Consider the following 24930-nt stretch of genomic DNA (forward strand, 5'->3'; position numbering starts at 1 on the left):
GCCGGCCGGCCGGCAACTCCTCGGCCCAGTGCCCGCCCCTTCCCGGCTTCCTCCTCCTCCGCCTGCTATATCTTACCTTGGCCCTCAAGCGGCTTCCCGCCGCCCTTTTCCCGCCCCCAAAGCGCGCAGGTGCCGTCCGGAGTCTCGCCGGCAAACTTGACGCGCGCTCGCTCGCTAAAGCCGAGGGAGCGAGGCGAAGGAGAAGCCGGCTCCGGACGCTGCCGGCTCGACGCCTCCGAGGGAGCGAGGGGAGTCCTTTCTGCGGAGGTCGAGGGCCTCTCCAAACCCCGCGCGCCCACGGCTTCCCTTCGGCTCCTTTTTGCCTCAAGAGAGGCGCGCACCGTCGCGGCGCCGGAGGGCAAAGTGAGTGGGCAAAAGAAGGCAAGACTCCCCGGCGCCGGATTCCTCTGAGGCGGCAGCGGCTTGTTTTTTTATTATTACTCTTATTTGTGGCGCTGCCAAAGGAGAAGGAAGGAAGGAAGGAGCCATGGGGGTTCCCGTGCCTGGAGAGAACGGCCTCTTGGGCGCTTTCTGGAAGAGGCTGCGGCGCACCTGCAGACCCGGCGGCGGCGGCGGCGGCGGCGCGGGAGGCAGCGGCGGGCGGCGGAGCGCCGACGAGATACACCTGCTGCAACAGAAGAAGTGAGTGAGCGCGGGCGGGCGCCCTGCAGTCGATATCCCGGCCTAGCAAGGGAGGGAAGGGGCGGCCAGGGCTGCTGCATCACCTCGGAAGAAGCGCGGAGGTGGCGGGGAACCCCTTTCCCGGGCGCAGCTAAGTTGGCGCCCTGCAGCTAGAAAGCTAGCACAGCAGGGCATGGGGAGGAGGGCTGCGACATGTTTAAGGCATTCGAGTGGTGTTGGTTTGCTGTACCTCCCTCAGGAGTCTGCCGTCGCCTTTTGCTTCGTATATGGAAATAGACGGCACTCCTAAGGGGGCATGTGAATTGTAATGGCATGTTTCTCTTCCTCCCCAAATGCTTTCAACACAGAGGTCGCTATCCTTCCCTTGGTACTTGGGGAGGCTGCATCCCTGGGAGCAAATGGGAGGTATCTATCTCCCCCCCCCCTGCAAATCGGTGTGGGGTGTCTGGTCCAGATAGGAACGCAGCAGGTTAAAAACCCATTTTCCCACATGATAGCATCCCAGTCTGGGTTGCACCTTGCATGTGCCTTTTACGTTCTGTGTGAATGCCGTTGAGACTAGGGTTTGTATCAGTCTGGTTTTGCTCTTTTCCCCTCTTCAGGAAAAAGTGTGTGTGTGTATTGAAGGAATGTATTTCTAGGTACAGATATCCCTCTTGGATAAAGAATTAATGGTTAAATGGCAAAAAGAAGAGACAATCCCGTTCATTTTAATACCACTTAAAAAAATTATTTCATAAAATTTATACACCGCTTAGAATCATGGAGTTGGAATGCACCAGAAGGGTCATTTAGTCCAACCCCTTTTTGCCCAACGTGGAATCTTTTTGCCCAACGTGGAGTTTGAATTCACGATTAAGAGAGATTAAGATTCTCACGCTCCACTGACCGAGCTGTTTTGCTAGTTTGATGGTAAAAAAACACATCAAAGTGGTTTACAAAAAGAATGAAGCGATAAAATTTGATAAAACCAGTTAAGAACAACTACTTAAAACATTTTAAAATTAAAATCAGCAATAAACTAAAAACAAAACACATCAACATTCTAGATATCTGGGTAGGCTGGTCTAAACAGAAATGTTTTTAGCACCCATAACATTGTGGATACATTCATACTTCATAATAACCATATTCATGTTATCAGTTATCAGCACAAATATAATGATAATGCACATTTCCCAAAGTCTGATAGACTCACAGAATTGTAGAGTTGGAAAGAGACCATGAATGTCATCCAGCTAACTTCTTGCAGTGCAGGAATCTTTTGCCCAACACAGGGCTCAAAACCATGACCCTGAGATTTAGTGTCTCATGTTGTACTGATTGAGCTATCCCAGGGGATAATAAATTGACCTAATTTTTGCCATGTAACATATGTAGTATTTGGACCCACTTAATAAACTTCATTTAATAGAACCTGTTGTATTGCATTGAATACATAGTGTATTGAGTTGGGCAGAGACACAGGTGTTCTTGACAAATAGTTATTGTTGGGGTGGGGTGGGGAATCTGAAGATCCCCGTCCGCTTACAGTCCTCCCTCGTCTGGCCTCAGGAGAAAAGCAGTGCTTCACAGATTATACTGCACAGCATTCCTTAGATGGAAGTCAGCTCACTCATGTACTTGTAACACAATCAGTTCTCACACCAAATATAACTGCCTGAGGGGTTTTGTTTTTTGTGTCTCCTGTGCATTGCCTGAGGTTCTTAATCTCCTGTGAATTGCATTCATTTGCTGGCTGGCACTGGCTTCTGGTAGAGGGTGCATTACTGCACCGATCATAACAGTTTCTCTTTGAAAACAACAACTTAATGACCTAAGAAAGTTTGCTCTTACAAGAGATCTGGTTGTGCTTGTTACAGAAGAGCTGTTTCCAACTCAAAACACATTTTACTCTCTGGATAACAAGTTAGGGGTTGGTGGAAAGGATGCAGCGCTTTCATGTTGCCTCTATGTGTGGAAGCTGCATTTTCATGTACTAGCATCAATATGTGTTTGCGCCTACTTTGGAGGTTTAGCTTCTAAAGAGCTGGCGGGAGAGGACAGAAGCATGGCAATTCTTTCAATATAGAGTGATAAAGTTTTGGAAATACATTCCCTCAAATCACTCCAAAAGGCATAATAGAGACAATAATTTACTGGGAACAGCTATCAGAAAATCAGAGAATGCCCTAATCAATAGGGGCAACTAGAACATGTCTATTTTTCCTGCCTATTTTTTTTAAAGAGTCTGAGCGTTTAACAGAACCCGCTTCTCTTTCATCCCCCTTCTAATTAGTTATGTCTCATTCATAATTTCTTTACCCAACCAAGGATGACCCGAGACTATGTTTGCACCTGAGAGAGAATATCCAAATGCAAACTGCCTCAATCCAGCAATATGCACCTGGTCAAAACATATGTTGCACAAACAGATGTGTGTTGCAGCTGCGTAGCGTGGGTTGTCAGCACCCGGGGCAAGGCAAGTAATTTGCGCCCCCTAACCCGGGGCAAGGCAAGTAATTTGCGCCCCCTAACCCCCCTAACCCGTGGATTTGCCCCCCTAACCCTAACCCCCAGATGTTGCGCCCGGTGCGGCCGGCCCCCCCTGCACCCCCCACGCTACGCCACTGGTGTGTTGTTCCCAGTAGGTATGCAGTTATTCAAGATGTTTCCTCTCAAGCATCTTCGTTGATCTGTTTGGTACTCATAAACCATTCTGTTTTATCAAAGTGTAAGGACCACATATCCGCAAGGTGTCTTGAAAACTTGTTTGTAAAGAAGACTTGATTATCAATTCAACAGCTGGCCGTCTCATGCTGCTGAAAATTGATTGCCTGAGGTTGCTTTTCGCACCTTCCTAAAAGGGTTTTCATCATCATGTTTCAATAGGCCAAAGAGACTTCTGCTTAATGGGAAAGGATGGGGTGCAGATGTTGCTGGTTTTGTTCAGGGCTGTGCAAAAAATGAACTGATACTTTGCAGTGATGCCAGAGATTTCTTGTAAGAAAATGGTGAACAGCCTTGGCCTTCCTGTGAGAGTGTTTTTGCTTCCAATGCTAAGAGTGCATTTCTTAAGGGCATTTTCAAAAGGCAAAGGCAGCCTTATCATGAGGCAAGCTGAGGTGGCTGTGTCAGGTTTTGGGTGTTATTAAGAGCAGTTGAGTTGGAGATAAATAGGTTTAGCTCATTACTAGGCCATTCTCTTGCACAGCCTGTGCTCATTTCCATGAGGCTTTTGCAGGAGAACTGCCCACAGTATTGCACTCTCTTGAGTTACTGAGGGCTCGGAGTGCCAGTTTGAGTAAACTCCTCTTTAGGGATAAAAATGCCTTGGCCTAGTCCTGTTCACAAGTGACACTAAAAGCACCTTGACTACTTACTTTATGCCTTGATGAGTGAATTTTCTTAACACAAAGATTGCAGCTAAGTTTTTTTTAGAACCTGAACTTAATGCCACCTCCCCAATAGCTCCATATATTGCCTGTATTGACTCAAAAGCCAAGAGTGGTATAGCAATGGAGTTATTGCAAGAAAGTGAAATGTACTCCTTAGAAATATTACTTCATCTGAATCACTCTAGAGAGAAATCTGAAGACCATTCCCAATCAACATGAGTGCCAGGGGAGGAGAGATTTTTATCAGCATCTTGGGTATCTGTTTCCCCAGATGTGCCTGGAATTGTGTTCTGCCAGAGACAGGATACAGGACTGAAGTAGTTTGAACCAGCAGGGAGGTTATTATGTTCTCTATCTTTTGCGCTTGAGCTGTAGTAATGAAACCTATGATGTAAGTACATACACACAGTCTTTATTTCGGTCCAAAGAACCACAAAAACATTTTCAAAAGCAAAATAAAGCAGAAATACAGGGAAAGGATTCCACGGCAGTCACTATGTTTTATCCAGAGCATGTAGGTTTCTATTTCTTACTAGTTTTGAGAGGAACTTAGCCACGGCCAGGGTAGTATAATTTGACATATCTCCAAGGAGGTACTTAAGGTAGAAGGTTTTGGATTTTCCATTTAAGTTTACCAATAGGGGTTTAATTAATTGATCCCTGGCTTGTTTGAACTGCTCACAGTGTAGTAGGATATGCTTCATAGAGTCAAGACCCTGAGAGCATAAGCAGAGCCTGTTCTGATAAGGGATACCAGACAGTCTGCTGTTTAGTATTTCTGATGGAAATACATTTAGTCTGGCTTTGGAGAACAATTGGCGGTAGTTAGGTACAGACAGATTCATGAAATACAATGGTAACTGAAAGTCATGGCTATAGCAGATTCCAGATGCAAATGGTCCACAGGTTACATAAGATTTAGAGTGAATATTGCTGTATGAAATATCCCATATCCTCTTCCTCAGGGATTTAAGGGAAATACTGTAGTCCAGATGATGTAAAAAGGATGGTGAAAGACCAATTGAGGAGGCTTTTTGGGCCATAGTTTTTGACCATGAGCTGATAGACTCCTCATTGGTTAGATGAAAAAGTGATCCCTTCCCCAGGCCAAATACTGAGATCTTTAGCTAGTGTTTCAAGGCAGCCCACCACACTTTGGTGGAAAGTGGGCATTCACCTGTTTCCAACAATAGAATTGAATTAGGGACACAGTTTGAAGTAGGGACTGAAGGAACTTAGCCTGGAACCCATCTAACTTAGGAAACAGACCATTGTACCAGACGTCTGAAAAATAAAGGAGTTGGGAAAGATTTCGCGTTAAAGACCCTTATGGCTGATGGAACATAGTGACCACCTTTTGTGAAAAATAAATGGAGTATAGCAAGGTTGCTCATTTCCGCCTTCTGACAGATAGTCTGCCAGTGGCAATTCTAGGACCTTGTGTGGTGAAACAAGAGCCCTAGGTACTGGAAGCATTTAGTCAGCTCTAGATTGCGGCCATTTGCAAGGAGAATGTCTTTTCTCAAAAATGAAAATTTTTGATTTCTCATCGTTGATGGATAACCCGTGTACAGAACAGTAATCTGAGAACTTCATTTGTTCGTATTTCAAGCCAGGTCTGGAACAAGAGAGGATGGCCGCACCATCTACATATAGCAAAAGAGGGGTCTTTCTGGTACCTCTTTTTGGGAGATGACCATCTGGGTTCATTAGACTAAATCATTTAGGAAAAGGCTGTGGGTGCAAAAATACAGCCCTGTCATCCTCCCCTAGCCATCTCAATACCACCTGAAAGTTGGTCCTGCAACCCACATCTAACCTGCAAATTGCTATTACTGTACATAGCTTTAATAAGGAAGAAGAGTCAACGATTCAACTTAATTTTGCTTACAGGGTGGTGGTGCCTATAATATTCTGTACCTCTTCAGTTTTCAGTTTGATTTCAACCATGTCAACTCAGAAGTAAGTCTCATTCAAGGAGACTTATTCCTGATCATTATTTACGGCTGCTGTTTCTATGCACAACCACACTTGGAAGATTTTATGTGTGTTTAGAATCAGGATATAATTGTTTGTAATAGAAGTCTATGGATGTTTAAAACAGTGTGACATTAGTCTAATACAGTGGTACCTCCGGTTGCGGACAGGATCAGTTCTGGAGCTCCGGTGGGATCCCAAGGTTTTCACAACCAGAGGTGCCTGTTCTGCGCATGCGCGCGGTGCAGTAGAGAGCTTCTGTGCATGCGCATGGTAAAACCTGGGGAAATACTTCCAGGTTTGCTGCGTGCGTATCCCAAAGGATCCGTAACCAGAGGTGCACGTAAGTAGAGGTAAAGGTAAAGGACCCCTGACAGTTAAGTCAACGACTCTGGGGTTGCTGCGCTCATCTCGCTTTGCTGGCTGAGGGAGCCAACGTTTGTCCACAGACAGTTTTCCCGGGTCATGTGGCCAGCATGACTAAGCCGATTCTGGCAAAACCAGAGCAGCACCCACTGTATAATTAAATGGCAGGATGATAAGTTAGTAGAATGGTTTGTATCCATTTATACTGTATGTGGGGGATACCAATTTTAAATACACCCCTCCCCAAAAAAACCCCACCTCCCTGCAAACAGCAGTCTAGCAGCAGAGTGAGAGGTTCTAGCCCAGATCTTGCCTGTTTGTGCTGGTTTTTTATTTCCAGGAAATTTGAAAAACAGGGGAGGTTTAAAAAAATGTAATTCCTCCACTTGTAGGCTCAAGTGATAAAGTCCATCCTATCACCCCAGAATTCTTTCACCCCATTCTGCTGCATGTGTTGACCAGACTAAAGACATGAAACTATTAAATTAAATTTATATAGTGTGGGCTGGAATGTGGGTTGCATGGCTGGGAGTTCGGAATAAGCTCCCCAACACAAAGCCTAGAGCAGTCAATTCCATACATGTGGCAATAAAAAAATCATTGCGCTCCTCAAAGTCTTATTCTCAGTTGCCTATCTTGGCAATGCCACGTATTTGTGTTAGTTTACAAGGATTTGGGGTGTGGTTGGTTCTCTTTAGTCTCACCCATATCTATTTTTTTTCCATTTGAAGAGTTTACAAAGCAATTAAAATAAAGATCCCTGTGATTTTTGTAAGCACAAAACCAACTGTTTTATGCTTTAGAGCAGGGTCATCCTGGTGATTTACAAAGGGATAGGGAGAACCTTTCATCTGTAAGCCGATGAATACAGTTTATCTCCCATTGTTAATTAGAAGTGGATAAAAACTGGTGACTGCTCTTGGTAATGCACGGTAGGTGTTTATTTTGTGGTAGCCTTTTGTCTGTGAAAGCTGGGGAAGGTAAATTACATTGATCAGTAGACAAGAGCTATGGACTTGAGAATATTGCAGTCATGAATTACCTGGTTTGGTTCATACGTAACACTAGCCCAAATCCCTGCTTAGCATGCAAATGTGTGGGATACCCAGAGAGTAGACCATGGCTGCTTTGTTCCTCCCTGGCGGTCTTGTTGCTGTGCTTTGCTAAGCTGTTGTTTGGCTTAGTTTGTCATCCAGACCTGAGCTCATGGCTTAACTCTCTCTTCTGGCAAAGCAAGCTGTAACCAAGGGTCTGTTCTGTGGTTTGCAACTGATGGCTTGCCTAGGTGATTGAAACTGCAAGCCTGGGTTCCTGACTCCCATCAGCACCAACCACTACAGCCAGTGGGAGCTTGGGAATCCCAACAAGTTCTGGAGAGCCATAGGTTCATCAGTTCCTGTTCTAAGTGCTCTCCAGGGCCAAGACTGACCTCTTTCACCTTCAGTTTTCAAGATGTATTTATTGTTCCTCCCAGTTACTCTCTCCCGTGTGAAAGGCATGTGCCTGGTTCACATGACTTGCGCGAGAGTTTGGACACATGGAGAGGAGCTTGCATCCACATTGCTTCTCTCCAAACCTTTTCACTGCCATGCTGCTCCCAGCTAAAACAAGGTTTGGCTTAGTGTGTCCCGTAAACCAATCCACTGAGTCTGGAAGAACAATGCTGGCGAAAGGCGGTTAATTTTAGAATGAGGGCGAAATTAGCCGTATTCTGGCAACCACCATGCATTTCCGCAGTACAGACTCACAAACACAGGCCCAGCTCACCATGTCTGAGAAAATAAAAAGTCAAGCATACATCTGAACCCAGGCTTGTGGTTTATCTCACTCCAGGCAAATGACAAGCTTCAGCCAAGGTTTAATCTAGGCCAGGCATCCGCAACCTGCGGCCCTCCAGATGTTTTGGTCTACAACTCCCATGATCCCTAGCTAACAGGACCAGTGGTCAGGGATGATGGGAATTGTAGTCCAAAATATCTGGAAGTCCAAAGGTTGGGGATGCCTGATCTAGGCTTCCCTCTCCTGGTTTATCTGGGAGAGACAAACCCCAAGCCCACTGCTTGGGTTCCATGGCAGGAGCCCATCTATGGAATGTCATCTTTTAAGGAAGACTCAACGATCACAGAGTTTCAGCCCACAAATGAATCATCGCTATTTCTGTGTGTCATGTTATCTTCGACTCACAGGTTTCCTTACGGGAAAGCAGGCCTTACAGGAGATCTAAGCAGCCCAAACTTGCAGTTTAGGGACAACCCTGGTTTCTCAAATGTCCCCAAAGACTGCTTATCCTGCAGGCATTTCAAAAGCACCGTGAAAGTGAATAAATAGGTCAATGATTATTAGCATCGCCATAAAACCTGAAATAAATAAATAGATAAATGCCATTGTATTGATGAGTTACTAATTACAGAAACTGACAAGGGTTCCTGTTTGATGGCCAGCACCTTGCTGACTGGCAAAAATTCCTCTCCTCTTTCCCAGGGACACACTCCAACCAGAATCACGTTGCTCCAGTTAGGCTTTTCATTCCAGACTGAAGCAGAAGGGTCTCCTCTGAGGCTTGCCTACTGGTTTACTTGTCCAGAATAAACCTGAAGCCGGAACCGCTTCATGTAGCATTTTGCAAATAGCTCTAGGAGATAACCTGGTTTTGAACTACGTGTTATTTGGACAACTACATATCGAGACACAGGGCTGCCGCTGAAGGTGGCATCTCCGCCTTGAATTATCTTCTGAAATGTGTAGTAGTAGCACTTAACTTTGTTGCCGGTTCTCCTGCTTCCCAACATGAGCTGCCATTTATAGGGGCACAGAAACACATGTGGGAGGATGCAGATACCCTATTCCTGAACAGAAGGAGATGCTTGAAAACTCTCTTAAAGTAAATAAATGAACAAAGAAACCACAGAGCATCACCAGGCTCTGCCGTCCAAGCCTTGGGGAACTTAGACGTTCCTTTTTCTGTACTGGCAAAGTGCAGTTTATTTATTTATTTGCTTTCTTGGTGGAAGAAACTGGTGTGGGCTTCATGTTAACAACACATCTGCTACCCCACTGTCAGGTTGTAGGTGCGGCTTAGGGAGCCATAACTGCACTGCTTGCCTATGATGTCAAAAGTTTGTTTTTTGCTTAGAATCATAGAATAGAATCATAGAATCATAGAGTTGGAAGAGACCACAAGGGCCATCGAGTCCAACCCCCTGCCAAGCAGGAAACACCATCAGAGCACTCCTGACATATGGTTGTCAAGCCTCTGCTTAAAGACCTCCAAAGAAGGAGACTCCACCACACTCCTTGGCAGCAAATTCCACTGTCGAACAGCTCTTACTGTCAGGAAGTTCTTCCTAATGTTTAGGTGGAATCTTCTTTCTTGTAGTTTGGAACCATTGCTCCGTGTCCGCTTCTCTGGAGCAGCAGAAAACAACCTTTCTCCCTCCTCTATGTGACATCCTTTTATATATTTGAACATGGCTATCATATCAGAGAAAACCAGGCAGGTTTTCAAAGCCCAGGTGAAACAGCCAGGAGATGGAGAGATTGTAGAAGCTCAGCTAGAAATAAAGAATAGATATGAAGCAGAGGGGAAAGGAGAAGGAAATGCTGTAAAAACAAGACTGGGAGATGTAGATGCTTGGGAGCAGAGTAATCAAGGTGACCCTAAGCCATGGTTGGCATAGAGTTATTGTTGTTGTTGTTTAGTCGTGTCCAACTCTTCCTGACCCCCTGGACCAGAGCACGCCAGGCACTCCTGTCTTCCATTGCCTCCCGCAGTTTATATATTTGAACATGGCTATCATATCACCCCTTAACCTCCTCTTCTCCAGGCTAAACATGCCCAGCTCCCTTAGCCGTTCTTCATAAAGCATCGTTTCCAGGCCTTTGACCATTTTGGTTGCCCTCCTCTGGACACGTTCCAGTTTGTCCGTGTCCTTCTTGAACTGATTTGTTTCACTTGGCTTATGGCATTTGCAGACAAGTGATTTTAATTACTCCAGGAAGAGTGCTACATTGTATAATAAAATCCTGGTTTACAGTTATTTATATGATGGTGCCAAAGAGTTTGTCTGGTCAGGTGCCAGGAAACTCAACAAGGAGCCAGCTGATGCTTCTGAATATGCAGAGCAAGTCTTCACTCAGTATATGCAGAAACTTTAAGGTAGAACATCCTAATCATTAGTGTGTTGGTTCTGTTATGAACTGCAGAGCTTCTAACTCCACTGTTGACTTGGAGTCCTGGTTATTTTAACTGAGACACAATTCCCCCACCGTGCCCCATCAAGTAGTTGCTTAAAAATAATGTATGACGGCAAAGGTATCTGTTATGAACTATGATCCTTCAGGGTTGTGTCTTGTCTACTTTCCACTAATCCAAGTAATCCCTGTGATTTTCCCAAGATTTAAAATAATAATAATGCTCATTATTAGTGATGTACCCCCAAAACAAGGTGTGGCACGACACAAGTTATGATACAAGCCCTGCCCAGTGGGCTATCAGTCTATTTATTCAACAAAGAATGAAATACCTAAATACACAATATTCAAGCTGCAATAGTAAATACTCCTGGAGGTTAGACCAATTATCTGTTTAAATGTTTATACCACCCTCCTAAATTAATAAATCATAAAGTCGGAACAGATTTTCATAAATTTAGAACCAGATCAGAGGTTTTGTTGGTGTGTGGATTTTAATGCATTGATGGGTAGAAATAACGAACAATGAACAAATGCAGTCCTTTAGACAACGATGATGCAAATATTCTGGACAGATATTCACAGGATAAGGTTATTAACAAATACGAGCAAATTCTCTGTTCTGTGATATGCACACATCTGTTACATTGTCAAAGTGGGGGGCTTCTTGGTAAAAAAAAGGCCATTACTCTTGTTTATCTCCAAATGGGGGTGGTGTAGTTGATTCTATCTTTGTTTCATGTAACATAATTTACATGTTAAAAATATTTTTGTTGTAAGTACTCTGAGGTATGTATTTTAATACATGCTAGGAGCGTATATTTTCCCTCAAAATAATATTTAAATGCCCCTCCCCTGAATATTCTATTTAAATGCATATTTTGCTAAGTTTGAATAAGCATGAATTGCATTGCAACATTCAGAATAACACGAAACTTAGAATTTACCTTTTCTAAAGCCATATAAGGCCGCCGCTGATAAAATTTTCCTAGATTTCTTTTTTTACTGTGAATTTCCTGTATCCAAACCCAGTCACTGTCCTTTACAATGCTATTGCTGGAAAGCAAACACTGGTTATGTTGTTTTCTTGGCTTTATTATCTATACTGATGCAGAAACTGTTGTAGCAACGGTTGCAGCATTCTGTTGCAACAAACCCTTCAAAGACTTTTTGGGAAAGTGAGAACGAGGATCACTTACTATTTTCTTTTTCTTTTCTCTTGCCTTGTAAAAGAATTGTGCTTTTGTGGCTTTCTTTGCCGCAGTTGTTTTGTTGACTGGAAGAAAAATAGATGATCATAGAATTGTAGAGTTGGAAGGGACCCTGAGACTCACCTAGTCTAACCCCCTGCAATGCAGGGATATGCAGCTGTCCCATAAGGGAATCAAACCTGCGACCTTGGCGTTATCAGCACCATGGTCTAACCAAGTGAGCTATCCACAAGTACTCATGCATCAGCTTCAACAGACTTTCCCAAACAGTGGTCTACAGACCACCAGTAATCTGAGAGCTTCATTCAGCTGGTCTTTGGCATGTCTGTAAAAACAAACAAACCCAACAACCATTAAAAATCATGCAGCATCTAGCACAGTGCATTTCAATTATTACAACAGGCAGAAAAATCATTAAGTGGCCCACTAAGACCCTCAGCTGGGGACACGGGTGGCGCTGTGGGTTAAACCACAGAGCCTAGGACTTGCTGATCAGAAGGTCGACTGTTTGAATCCCCGCGACGGGGTGAGCTCCCGTTGCTCGGTCCCTGCTCTTGCCAACCTAGCGGTTCGAAAGTACGTCAAAGTGCAAGTAGATAAATAGGTACCACTCTGGCGGGAAGGTAAACGGCATTTCCGTGCGCTGCTCTGGTTCGCCAGAAACGGCTTAGTCATGCTTGCCACATGACCCGGAAGCTGTACGCCGGCTCCCTCAGCCAATAAAGTGAGATGAGCGCCGCAACCCCAGAGTCGGTCACAACTGGACCTAATGGTCAGGGGTCCCTTTACCTTTTTAAGACCCTCAGCAATTTTCTGTGGGGGGAATTTTGGGACTACTTCCTATCACACCAACTATGTATATAAGCATTTACTTGGCCACCATTTAAACTCACATAGAGCATTTAATTAACAGTCAAGGCAAATCTTAGGAATAAGAGTTTATTGAAATGTTGTCCATGGCTCAGAATGGTGAGTTATGAAATTCCTGCTAAGTTTTTTTTTTAAAATAAGCTTATTCCCAAGTTGCGTGTGTAGGATTGCAAGCAATGACTTGCCCAATGCTACAAAGGGATTTCAGCTGCCCTTGTGGCTAAGAGATTGAGTGGATTTTAGGGGGCTGCATCCTCCCCTTGCCTTCAAGAGATCATTAAATGGTCTTAGTCAAACCACTCATGTAATATGAGGGTGATAATAATACTAATAATGCCACAGGATTGCCGTAAAGGTCACTGTGAGATAATGTATGCAAAACACTCCATCTGAAAGTGCTGTTTAAGGTGATAAATGTTATTACTTGAAAACGGCTTGCTATTAAAGGTAAGTGCTTTGTTCGTGACCATAATACATTTGGGGAAAGGTCTGAAGGAGACGAGACCAGCTCTGTCTTGTCATTAAAGGTAAAGGACCCTTGACAGTTAAGTCCAGTCGTGGACGACTCTGGGGTTGCTGCGCTCATCTCGCTTTACAGGCCGAGGGAGCTGGTGTTTGTCCGCAGACAGTTTTTCCAGGTCATGTGGCCAGCATGACTAAGCTGCTTCTGGAGAAACCAGATCAGCGCACGAAAGCGCCGTTTACCTTCCCGTCGGACCGGTACATATTTATCTACTTGCACTTTTTGGCATGCTTTCGAACTGCAAGGTTGGCAGGAGCTGGGACCGAGCAATGGGAGCTCACCCCATCACAGGGATTTGAACCACTGAACTTCTGATTGGCAAGCCCAAGAGGCTCAGTGGTTTAGACCACAGCACCACAAGAGGCCATAACACACATGATTTTGGTATGTGTATACTTCATTTATTTATTATCCAGAAAGCAGAATGGCTGTAAACTATTAACTCTCAGGGCTTCTCTAATAGAGTGGTACATTGGTTCTCAAACTTAATCCATTCCGGAAGTCTGTTCCAAAACCAAAGTGTTCCAAAACCAAGGTGTGCTTTCCCATAGAAAGTAATGCAAAATGGATTAATCCGTTCCAGACTTTTAAAAACACCTCTAAAACAGCAATTTAACATGAATTTTACTATCTAACCAGACTATTGATCCATAAAATGAAAGCAATAATCAATGTACTGTACTATAAAATAAATAAAACAGCATTGTAGATGATAAAAATTAAACTTACTATTTTTCCTTACCTGCACTGATGATAGTCATTGTTTGGGTGGGGGATTTTATTGATTTACGCAGTCACACAATCAGTCAGTCAGTAGCTGAACTGGGATCCACACAGTCACAAAAACAAATTAACTGAAAAGCCTCGAAACAAAAAAACGCAAAATAAACAGCAAAAACAAAAGCACCAAATATAAGCTCCAAATATCACCTTAGAACATTGCAATTGGAAACAGAAGGCTTGAATTACAATGGGGGAACGCAAATTAGCAGTGCAACAGGAAACACAGGGGGGCTCAAAACGGAGCACGTTCAGCTTCCGAAAAAAGTTCAAAAACCGGAACACCTACTTCCGGTTTTGCAGCGTTCGGGTTCCAAGTTGTTCGTGAACTAAGCTGTTTGAAAACCGAGGTACCACTGTATCCTCAGGGTGTTGGAACCCCTAGGAATGGACGCCGATTGTGTTTGCTCATTCCCCCCCTGTTGTTTGTATGTAAACCTTTAACACTGCACAAATAAAAGGTTTGTAGTTCTTGTTACAGGAAGGTGGATCCCTCTCTCTTGTAGTGGGGTGAGGCAGGGGTTTCTCTGGTCTTCCTCCAACCCCCTCCATGGCCATTCCACAGGTTTAAAGGTCTTGATCTTGTTGACAATCCTTGACCCTCTTCTGCTGAGATTTTAAAGCTAGTTAGAGCCAGTTGCCTGATATCCCTGCACTTGCTGCTTGTGGAATTGTATGGCATGAGGATGGCTGGCTGGTGGAATTCCTCCCAAGTTGCATAAATTCATGAAGACTTTTGTTCCTTGCATTCGGAATCAGAAAAAGAGAGCCTGGGGAAGTATGTTCAATAGCAGAGTAGCTATAATTCCATCAGGGTAAAGGGCACCCTGTTGCTGCTTATATAAAGCGGCTACTAAATTGTAATGCGTATCACAATGACTGACCACACAACTGCTGAAAGAAAATGACTCTTGCAGCATAACAACCCCGGTTAGGCGCATTTGAGGTTTTCCTTATTTTGACAAACTAGGCCAATGAAAGCCAACCCCATAATACTTTTACTAGTTTCTAGAGTGCTGTGTTTGTGGCAAAAGACTAATTGCAGCCATAAAACTCTGTTGGAACTGCATCTTTCTTCTGCCTCTGTACTGCCCCTCTGTGGCCTCAGATAAATACTGCAGAACCTGATAAGACTCTTCATTTGCCATACGGATTGTTGTTTTTTGTTCCTCTCATTTGACAGATTCTGGATTTCTGCAAACACCACAGGATCATACCTATTATTATTATTGTTGTTCCTTCCCTTTCACACCCTTTCCTCCCATCCTTGTGAAGAGAGCATATGCTGCCAGCCCCCATAAGGAGTCTTGAACTTCAAGAGCTAATTTCTCACTGGAGCAAAATGTGAATAGTTTTTTTTCTTCTTTCTTTCTGTCACCTGCAGGATCTGGGAGACTCCACTCCTCCTGGCTGCCAAGGAGAACAATGTCCAGCTCATCAGGAAATTGATCTCGGATGGTTCCTGTGACATTTTGCAAAGAGGTACTTGTCCTAGGGGACGTGGGTTGCGCTGTGGGTTAAACCACAGAGCCGGGGGCTTGCCGATCAGAAGGTAGGCGGTTCGAATCCACGCAATGAGGTGAGCTCCTGTTTTTCAGTCCCTGCTCCTGCCAACCTAGCAGTTTGAAAGCACATCGAAGTGCATGTAGATAAATAGGTACCGCTCTGGCGGGAAGGTAAATGGCGTTTCCATACGCTGCTCTAGTTTGTCAGAAGTGGCTTAGTCATGCTGGCCACATGACCCAGAAGCTGTACGCCGGCTCTCTTGGCCAATAAAGTGAGATGAGCGCCACAATCCCAGAGTCTGTCACGACTGGACCTAATGGTCAGGGGTCCCTTTATCTTTACCTTTGCTTATCCTAGACCCCTACCAATGAGAGTAGTGCATGGTCCACTGAAGAGCCACATTAAACTAAATTGCCTTGACCTATCATAGAATCAAATAATTTTAGAGCTGGAAGGGGCCATGAGGGTCATCTAGTCCAAGCACCTGCAATGTTTTAGCTTTGGTTCTGTCCAATGGAATTGGTACTGCAGCCTAGTTTGTACTATCTAGGCTGGTGTCCTAAGGCGAGCCACTTCTCAAATACCCCATATCACTTGGGTACATTCCTTATCTTTATTTATAGTTACAAGCCATACTAGAGGGATAGGGGAAGCAGCCTCCCCTTTTTGGGTCACTTGGCCACCACGTTCACAAAGTGAGGGTCAGAGAGTCTAATTTTCACAACAAAAGGGGACATATGTGCGGGGGGGGGGGACTGAACCGTCCCTTGTCCCCTGCCTGTCACAAACGAGACATAGCCAATGTGGTGCCCTCCAAATGATACTGGATTACAGCTCCAGAAAGCATGGCCAAAGGTCATGGATGATGGAAGTTGTAGTCCAGAGGGGAAGGCATGATGGAAGTTGTAGTCCCACAACATCTGATGAACACCACATTGACTTTCCCTGACTTACAGACACTCTTCTTTCTGCCCACCTCTACCAGAGTTTGAGTTGGGAGAAAAGTGTCTGAAACAATGGAATTTGAGGAGGGGAGCATGTAACTTTGCTCACTCACTCTCTCAACATGTCCCCTTTTCACTATAAAAGCAGAACTTTTCATCCACCCACGGGCTTAAATGTGAACAAGTCAGGCACCTGGATGCATAGATGTCTAGCTCGGCCCCAAGTGCAGTTCAGTCTTAGGTGACATTTGTGTTTCCCTCGTCCTGTGCAGGAGCGGTGGGGGAGACAGCCCTGCACATAGCTGCTCTCTACGATAACACGGAAGCTGCAGAGGTGCTCCTGGAGCTGGCTCCAGAACTTATTAATGAAAAGATGACGTCAGAACTCTATGAAGGTAATTGCTGTCAAAATGCAGATTGCAATTTGAATAGAGAAAGATGAGCAGTTATAATATTTGCAAACTCATATCATAATGTGAAATGGATAACAACAGACAAAGTGCATGTATGACAATGAGTGGAAGTTTGTTCTTTTGCTTTTGCAATAGCTGATAAAGGGTAGTGCAGAAGAAGTGCAGCGGAAATGGTTTTAGAGAGAGATGGAAATCCCAAATACAGGATTCAAAAGATGTGCATCATTATTTTTCTCATTAAATAAATCCTCTGAAGCATGGGGTGGAATTCAGTGTTGTGCACTTCCAATTGTTCTGTTTGTGAAAGCATTTCAGATTGCCAGATGGGAGGATCTCCCTCTCTCCTCCACCCCATGTGTTGATCCAAGGGGTTCTCTTAACTCCTCAAGCAAATTTGGGGGATTCAGGAGGAAGAAAGGGGGGAAGCCCCCTTGCACAAATGCAATTCCTTTAGTAGCCATCTGTTGATAGGGCTGGTTGGCTGAAACTTACCCATGTTGTTTTTTAATGGCTCCGAAAAACAAAATGTTGCTATCAAGTCTGCTAGCATTTGACAGAGTAACACTCCCAAAGGATCGGTGCAGAGAATGTCCTGGTGTGAGTCTTTAATGGAAGGTTTGCTTTGTTTGTTTAATGTGAATTGCAGGACAAACACCTCTCCACATTGCAGCGATCAATCAGAACATAAACCTAGTGAAATGTCTGGTCAAGAAAGGGGCTCACATCTCCACTCCTCGAGCTACAGGACTCTTCTTCAGGCGCAACCCCAAAAGCCTCTTCTACTTTGGTATGATTTTTCATCGGCTGCTCTAGAGAACAAGATTGCTTCTGGTAGCAGGAGAAATGTTGTGCCCCACAAGGTTTAGCAGAGCTTTCCAAACTGTGTGTCTTGACACGTTCATGTGTTGTGTGAACACTCCCCACGCTCCTCCCAGGGCTGGAAAGGGATTAGTTTAACCTCCGGTTTGCTAGTAAAACAAGGATGGCCGCTGAATCTCTCCTGGAAGAGTGTTCCACAGCATAGGACCAGCAGCACAGAATGCCCAACTCCTAGTGGAGGTCAATCGGGCTTCTGTAATGTGGAGGACAATTTGGTGCCTCTCTTCAAAACCAGCACCCCAAGCAAGTTCAGACAGTGGCTCTGCCCTTCACATCTAGAATTGCCATTTAGCAACAAGCAATAGATTTCCTAAGGGACACGGGTGGCACTGTGGGTTAAACCACAGAGCCTAGGACTTGTTGATCAGAAGGTTGGCGATTCAAATCCCCGCAATGGGGTGAGCTCCCGTTGCTCGGTCCCCGTTCCTGCTAACCTAGCAGTTCGAAAGCACATCAAAGTGCAAGTAGATAAATACCGTATTTTTCACCCTATAGGACGCACTTTTTCCCCTCCAAAAATGAAGGGGAAATGTGTGTGCGTCCTATGGGGCGAATGCAGGCTTTCGGTGAAGCCTGGAGAGCGAGAGGGGTCGGTGCACACCGACCCCTCTCCCTCTCCAGGCTTCGCGGACCTCTCCGCAAGCAGCAGGAGCGCTCCCGCTGCTTGCGGAGAGTTGCTTGCATGCTGAAGCCTGCGCGCGCTAAGCTCAGCGTGTCCAGGCTTCGCGGACCTCTCAGCAAGCAGCGGGAGCCAGCGCTAGGCTCCCACAGCTTGCAGAGAGCTGCCTGTTTGGGGGCTGGGGTCGGGGGAAGCTTGGGCGGGCCTCCCCCGCCCCAGCCCCGCGCCTGGGGGGGAAATATTTTTTTCCCCTTTATTTCCCCCCAAAAAACCTAGGTGCGCCTTATGGGACGGTGCGTCCTATAGGGCGAAAAATACGGTAGGTATCGCTCCAGTGGGAAAGTAAACGGTGTTTCCGTGTGCTGCTCTTGTTCACCAGAAGCAGCTTAGTCATGCTGGCCACATGACCCGGAAGCTGTATGCTGGCTCCCTCGGCCAATAAAGCGAGATGAGCACCGCATCCCCAGAGTCGTCCGCGACTGGATCTAATGGTCAGGGGCCCCTTTACCTTTACTTAATATATTTCTTAGTAATGTTGGGTGCAACACCTATGGCCGTAATAATGCCCAATTCATACGGACAAGCCACCAAGTGATGAGACAAAACACCCTTGACACCAGTTGCATTGAATAAGAAAGAAAGACAGTTAGACAGACAACACTGTCCCAGACATAAAAACCAACTTGTTCTAGACAAAATTCTCTTCCAGCCCCAATTACAAATGGAATGACTATTTAAATCTCAGCCTGATACCTCCCCGACCCACACCTCCAATGATCTGCTTTGTTGAGATAAGGATTTCCCCCCTTCATGCTGCTAGATAGAACCATTACAGATGCATAAATGTCCCACAGCAGGCACAATCTTAGAAGAGGCATTCTCTGCATTAAAAAGGAGGAATATCTCTTCTAAGAAGGCAGCCATCACCTACAGCTTTTGTAACCACCTGTATCTTCTGTGTGATTAATCAGGGGCAGCTTATTAATGAATGAAAAAATAATTAGTCTAACCAGACTTTGCCAACTTGGTGCCTTCCAGATGTTTTGGACCACAACTCCCATCATCCCCAGCCATCAGGTGCTCCTGAGGGTGATGGGAACTATAGTCAAAACATCTGAAGGGCACCAGGTTGTCAAACGCTGGTTCAACCAATGGGCCAGCCAAATGTTGTAGCCTTAATTACTAAACTTCAGAGAAATATCCCCTCCCTCTCCAAAGGCTTGGGTCCTGTTTTAATCCTGTTTTGTCCCTTGTATTCCTCTTCAGGGGAGCATATTTTATCCTTTGCTGCCTGCACAGGAAATGAGGAAATTGTGAGCCTCTTGGTGGAAAATGGAGCCGATATAAGGGCACAAGATTCTCTAGGTAAGAGACCTGCAGTCAGAAGGAGAATTAATTTCTTCTTTGTAGTAAAATAGGGCAAATATTTTTTTCTGGGTTGACCATGGTAGAAGCCAATGACTTGAAATTTGAGGTGGAAGACATCTAATTAAATATCATCTTGCTGCAAACACACCCATAAGCCGAACAAATCACACCTGCACCATTCCTTGTCTAAGAAAGAAGGTTGTTATTAGATTAAGACATGCGTTGCTATAATGATTGCATGCTTTTAACTGATTCATGGATCAGGCAATTATATTTACATACCAGCTCCTCAATACTAATTAGCCTTAAGCTGATTAAACAATCTATGACATTTTAAACTGGGGGGGGGGGTAATTGTTTTCGTTTGTTACTATGTTTTGTATTTTTGTGTTTTAATAATGTAAACTGCCCTATGAGTCTTGGATGAAGGGCAGAATAGAAATGTAATTAAATAAATAAAATAATGCAGCATATCACAAAAGTGTTCATATACTGAGGGGGTGGTAATTTTATATGTGTATATTTGCCCGATCACTGAACCAATTACAAGTGTGTTACGAATGACCAATAGCCCATTATTAGACAAAGGATGATACAGGTGAAATTTTTCTTGTTTATGAAGTGGATTTTTCTTTACAATTTTAATTCTAGTTTCTATTCTTTCTTAAAAAGGACATTTTTAATGCACTATTTTTCATTGCCTGTGACATACCACAGCTGAAATAGTCTCAAAAAAAAAAGCCAGCTGGTGCTCAGTGCTCAACCATAATCTTTAAAATTGGCCCCATCAGTTTAACATTGATTTAATCAAATACCGTATTTTTTTGCTCTATAAGACTCACCTTTTCCCTCCTAAAAAGTAAGGGGAAATGTGTGTGCGTCTTATGGAGCGAATGCAGGCTGCACAGCTATCCCAGAAGCCAGAACAGCAAGAGGGATTGCTGCTTTCGCTGCTGTTCTGGCTTCTGGGATTCAGAATATTTTTTTTCTTGTTTTCCTCCTCCAAAGACCTCCAAAAACTAGATGTGTCTTATGGTCTGGTACGTCTTATAGATCGAAAAATACGGTACTTCCATTGGTTTAAATCTACTGATCACTCCTGAGCAGAGCTTTCACTTTACTAAATAATCTGATATTAGCACAGTAAGCATTGCCACTCAACTGCTGTGTTTTGTAACTTCGATTCCCTGAATATGGTTCTCTTATGCTGTTTCCATTTCAGGTAACACTGTTCTTCATGTCCTGGTACTTCAACCCAACAGGACCTTTGCCTGCCAGATGTACAGTCTGCTGCTTGCCTACGACAAACGAGAGGCTGGCCTGGGACCTTTCGACTTGATCCAAAACCATGAAGGCCTCACTCCATTCAAACTGGCTGGAGTCGAGGGCAACACCGTGGTGAGCACACAGTCCAACTAATCAATGTCGGAGACACCTTGAAGGGGGAAAAAAGTTATTTTAAAGCAAATGGAATTTCAAACTTGTGGGCACATGTAGAAAAATTATTTGCACAACCAATAAATTCTAGTGATTTGCGGATCCCCTTTCCTACCTCACTCCAGTTTGCAAAACTGGGTTGGTAAACAAGATCATTGCAAAACAACTACAGTGGTACCTCAGGTTACATACGCTTCAGGTTACAGACTCTGCTAACCCAGAAATAGTGCTTCAGGTTAAGAATTTTGCTTCAGGATGAGAACAGAAATCGTGCTTCGGCGGCGTGGCAGCAGCTGGAGGCCCCATTAGCTAAAGTGGTGCTTCAGGTTAAGAACATTAGCTAAAGTGGTGCTTCAGGTTAAGAACAGTTTCAGGTTAAGAACAGACCTCCGGAACGAATTAAGTACTTAACCTGAGGTACCACTGTATTCTGAAATGTGTACACTTGATTAATTATGCACCGGGCTTGGCTTCCAGGTTCGCTCATGCCCAATTAGGTGAACAAGTACAAAAATTTCAAAGGTAGCTCTGTTTCATCAGTTCAAATATTGTTTCAGGAAGTGCAAATTAAGTAGGTTTTAGGGTCTATGAATTTTCACCCAAATAAGCTCTGCCCTCTGACCCAAACAGTCCAGCACCAAGTATTGGATTTTCTGTAACCCTTGCTGTCTTTCTTCAGATGTTCCAGCACCTTATGCAGAAGCGAAAGCACGTGATGTGGTCCTTTGGGCCCATTAACAACATTTTCTACGACCTCACGGAAATAGACTCCTGGAACGAAGACCAGCCTTTTCTAGAGCTTATTGTCTCAACCAAGAGAAGAGAGGTACTGTGGAGCTCAGATACTTTTTTTTTGGTCTTTGTGGAAAAGAGGACTTGTGCTGGTAATATGGAAGGAGCAATCTGAGTGGTCCTTATCCCAGTTGTTCATACAATCCACAATGTTTAGGACTTCCTTGGCCAGCTGATGAAAGGAAGAAGGAGAAAAAGTGGTGGGATTCCAGAACAGGATTTGCATCACGGGCTTCAACTTTGTGGGACAGAGTGAAGGAATGCAGTCTTGCACTGCAAATACACAAACTGTCCATTGGAACATTGCTGAAGCTTCAGGTGACAGCGTAGCTTTCCAGGCTAAATGGACTGTGCGCTTTTCTGTTTTCTCAGTGAAATTAATGATGCTGTAATATGCACAATTGGCTACCAAAGCATCACAAGGTTTGAGCAGTTTGTATTATTGGAGATGTTTTTTTAACGTCCAGAAATACCAACTTGGGAAAGGACAGAATTATGCGTTACCGGCATGCAGAGCTCTTTAATATATATATATTTCTGAATTTCAAAAGTTTACAAATTAATACATACAGTGGTACCTTGGTTCTCGAACTTAATCCATTCCGGGAGTCCATTTGACTCCCGAAACTGTTTGAAAACCAAGGCACAGCTACAGATTGGCTGCAGGAGCTTCCTGCACTCAATCGGAAGCCGCATTGGACATTCATCTTCCAAAAAACATTTGCAAATAGAAACACTTCTGGGTTTGCAGCGTTCGGGAGCCAAGCTGCTCAGGAACCAAGGTACCACTGTACTTTCCAGATACACGATTGTTTCACATTCGACTTCCCCTCTAACCCCCTCCATGGTCTTCCCCATAATTTCTAAAATTGCTGCATATTATTAATATTCTGTACCTTATCTTTTCCACACCATTCTCCAACAAGTATTCAACTGCGGCTCTTCATTCAAATCCTACCTGCATTTTTACATGTTCACAACAATTCTTTAAATATTCCTCAAAAGTTTTCCACTCCTCCTTAAAGTCTGCCTCTTCTTGATCTCTTAATTTCCATCGTTAAATTTGTCAATTCGGCACTGCATGCAGAGCTCTTTTTCAAACAGATAGGCATGCATCCTTGCTTTACGTTGCTTTTCCTCTCAGAACAGAATTCTAGAGATATCATAGCAAAGTTCATAGCAAAAAGTCTGTTTCGAAAGGTCTCAAGTACCTCTAAGGACTACAGGAGTATCCAGCAGGAATAGCCTCTGCACAGTAGCCTTGACCCTGTAGCAAGCTGGCCCTGTGGCCCCTATTGTCTTCCAGCCTTCATTAGGAAGGGAATGGCAGTTGTGTATTCTGGGGCTTTGCAATCTATCTCAAAGTGTAAGTTGCATTGTGGAATATTCTTAAAGATCCAAGAAGCTGCCTCAAATGCTCGCATTACTAATTGCAGTGGATTTAATAGGCTAATGAAGCCTTAATGCACACACATCTAGCCTCATGAAACTTGGGCAACTTAGCTTCATTAATCCTTTCTTTTCCTGTTTGTTTTCCTCCTCCCACTTCTACCCCTCTGGCCTCCTAAGAACCCCACTAGATACTGCAACCTTCCTTTTTCGCCAGGATGCCCATCATTCAGTATACAGTGATACCTCGGGTTACAGATGCTTCAGGTTACAGACTCCGCTAACCCAGAAATATTACCTCGGGTTAAGAACTTTGCTTCAGGATGAGAACAGAAATCGTGCTCCGCAGGCAGCGGGAGGCCCCATTAAAGTGGTACCTCAGGTTAAGAACAGTTTCAGATTAAGAACGGACCTCCAGAACGAATTAAGTTCTTAACCCGAGGTACCACTGTATGCTTTTGGGAAGCTGCAACAGGGCTAGGTTGGCTGCTAGGGCTAGACTGTCACTTTTCATATGATCCAGAATCTTCCCGTGAGTAAAATTCAGAAGCGGAAGCGCAGGTTTGGTTAGAGGCAGTGCATTAGATTTCGCCTCTGAGCCTGAAAACACAGTAATAACAAGGGCTCTCGAGCTGCAAAGCCATTGAGAATAGCCAATTATTCTGAAGCCTTGGCCACTGATTTACTGAAAACCCCATTTGAAAAAAGTGTGTGTGTGTGTACACACACACACACACACACACACATATACATGTTAGGACCTTTGCAAACTGAAACCTCTTAAGACTACAGCTCAGTGATACAGTGCATGCTTTGTAGTCCAAATTTCCCAGGTTTGAACTCTGGCAATGCAGCTCTGTTGCTCCCAAAAAAGAAATGGTTTGCCTGTTAAGACTTTGCAAACCCTGCTGTGAAAGTTCCATATGCTGCTTGGCAGTCTTCCCATTAAATTCTACGGCTTGTTTATTACATGGGAGATACTCCGCGCACAATAGGCCTGTTAAATGGCTTTGTGGCAGCAACTGTTATCAACCAGCTCGCCTGTATGATTTGGGACATTTGACATCACTGTACCTTAGTTTCTTTTTTTGACCTCTTTGCACTATCATAAACATGAAATGGCACTATGGAACGTGGTTGGAAGCACATTCACATATGCAGCCTTGGTCTTTGACTACACCCAACAGTGCAGCACGCCGCTCTGGCTTGCACAATGTTGTCCTTCTTTCGCTTTCTTTTTCGTTATAGGTTTGATTCAGATCTCCTATGCATTTAGAGCTATAACTAGCCCTAGAGAGTAATTCATGCCCCCATGCACCCTCTGCTGCTTCCTACTTCATTTATAGGATTTGCCTCTGAGCATGAATTACAAATCCTAGATACCACCCATGGGTAATCGTCGGCCTGTACTGTATACACATCAGCACAATTTCATGTTTTAACAGTAAACTGGAGTCCCTGCCACATGATTTTGGACTTTGTTTCCCTGTTTAATCCCTGGAAACAGTATAAATCCAGATTAAACGGTGGAAATGATATGGCATGGCATTTTGATAAGGATGACGTCCTGTGAAAGCTGCACAAAACATGCACAGTATCCAACAACGAAGGGATACTGATCTTGTGCATAGGATATAGCCAGTTGG

The 24930-nt window shown here is 44.3% G+C and overlaps 1 protein-coding gene across 1 annotated transcript in view; it reads left to right on the top strand.

The window, feature by feature from the left end:
- The first annotated feature begins 249 nt into the window (after window positions 1–249).
- Window positions 250–24930, top strand: part of LOC309332154 (transient receptor potential cation channel subfamily V member 6-like) — a 36342-nt gene continuing 11661 nt past the window's right edge. Inside the window, exons 1-7 of the mRNA XM_081845044.1 lie at window positions 250–642; window positions 15322–15419; window positions 16660–16782; window positions 17447–17587; window positions 19565–19663; window positions 20889–21064; window positions 21783–21929. Of these exons, the coding sequence (XP_081701170.1) occupies window positions 488–642; window positions 15322–15419; window positions 16660–16782; window positions 17447–17587; window positions 19565–19663; window positions 20889–21064; window positions 21783–21929 (939 nt within the window). The 5' untranslated portion in view covers window positions 250–487. The remainder of the gene's footprint in view (window positions 643–15321; window positions 15420–16659; window positions 16783–17446; window positions 17588–19564; window positions 19664–20888; window positions 21065–21782; window positions 21930–24930) is intronic.

Source organism: Podarcis erhardii (genome assembly GCF_964252035.2).
Source record: "Podarcis erhardii genome assembly, chromosome: 17".
Lineage (NCBI taxonomy): Eukaryota > Metazoa > Chordata > Lepidosauria > Squamata > Lacertidae > Podarcis > Podarcis erhardii.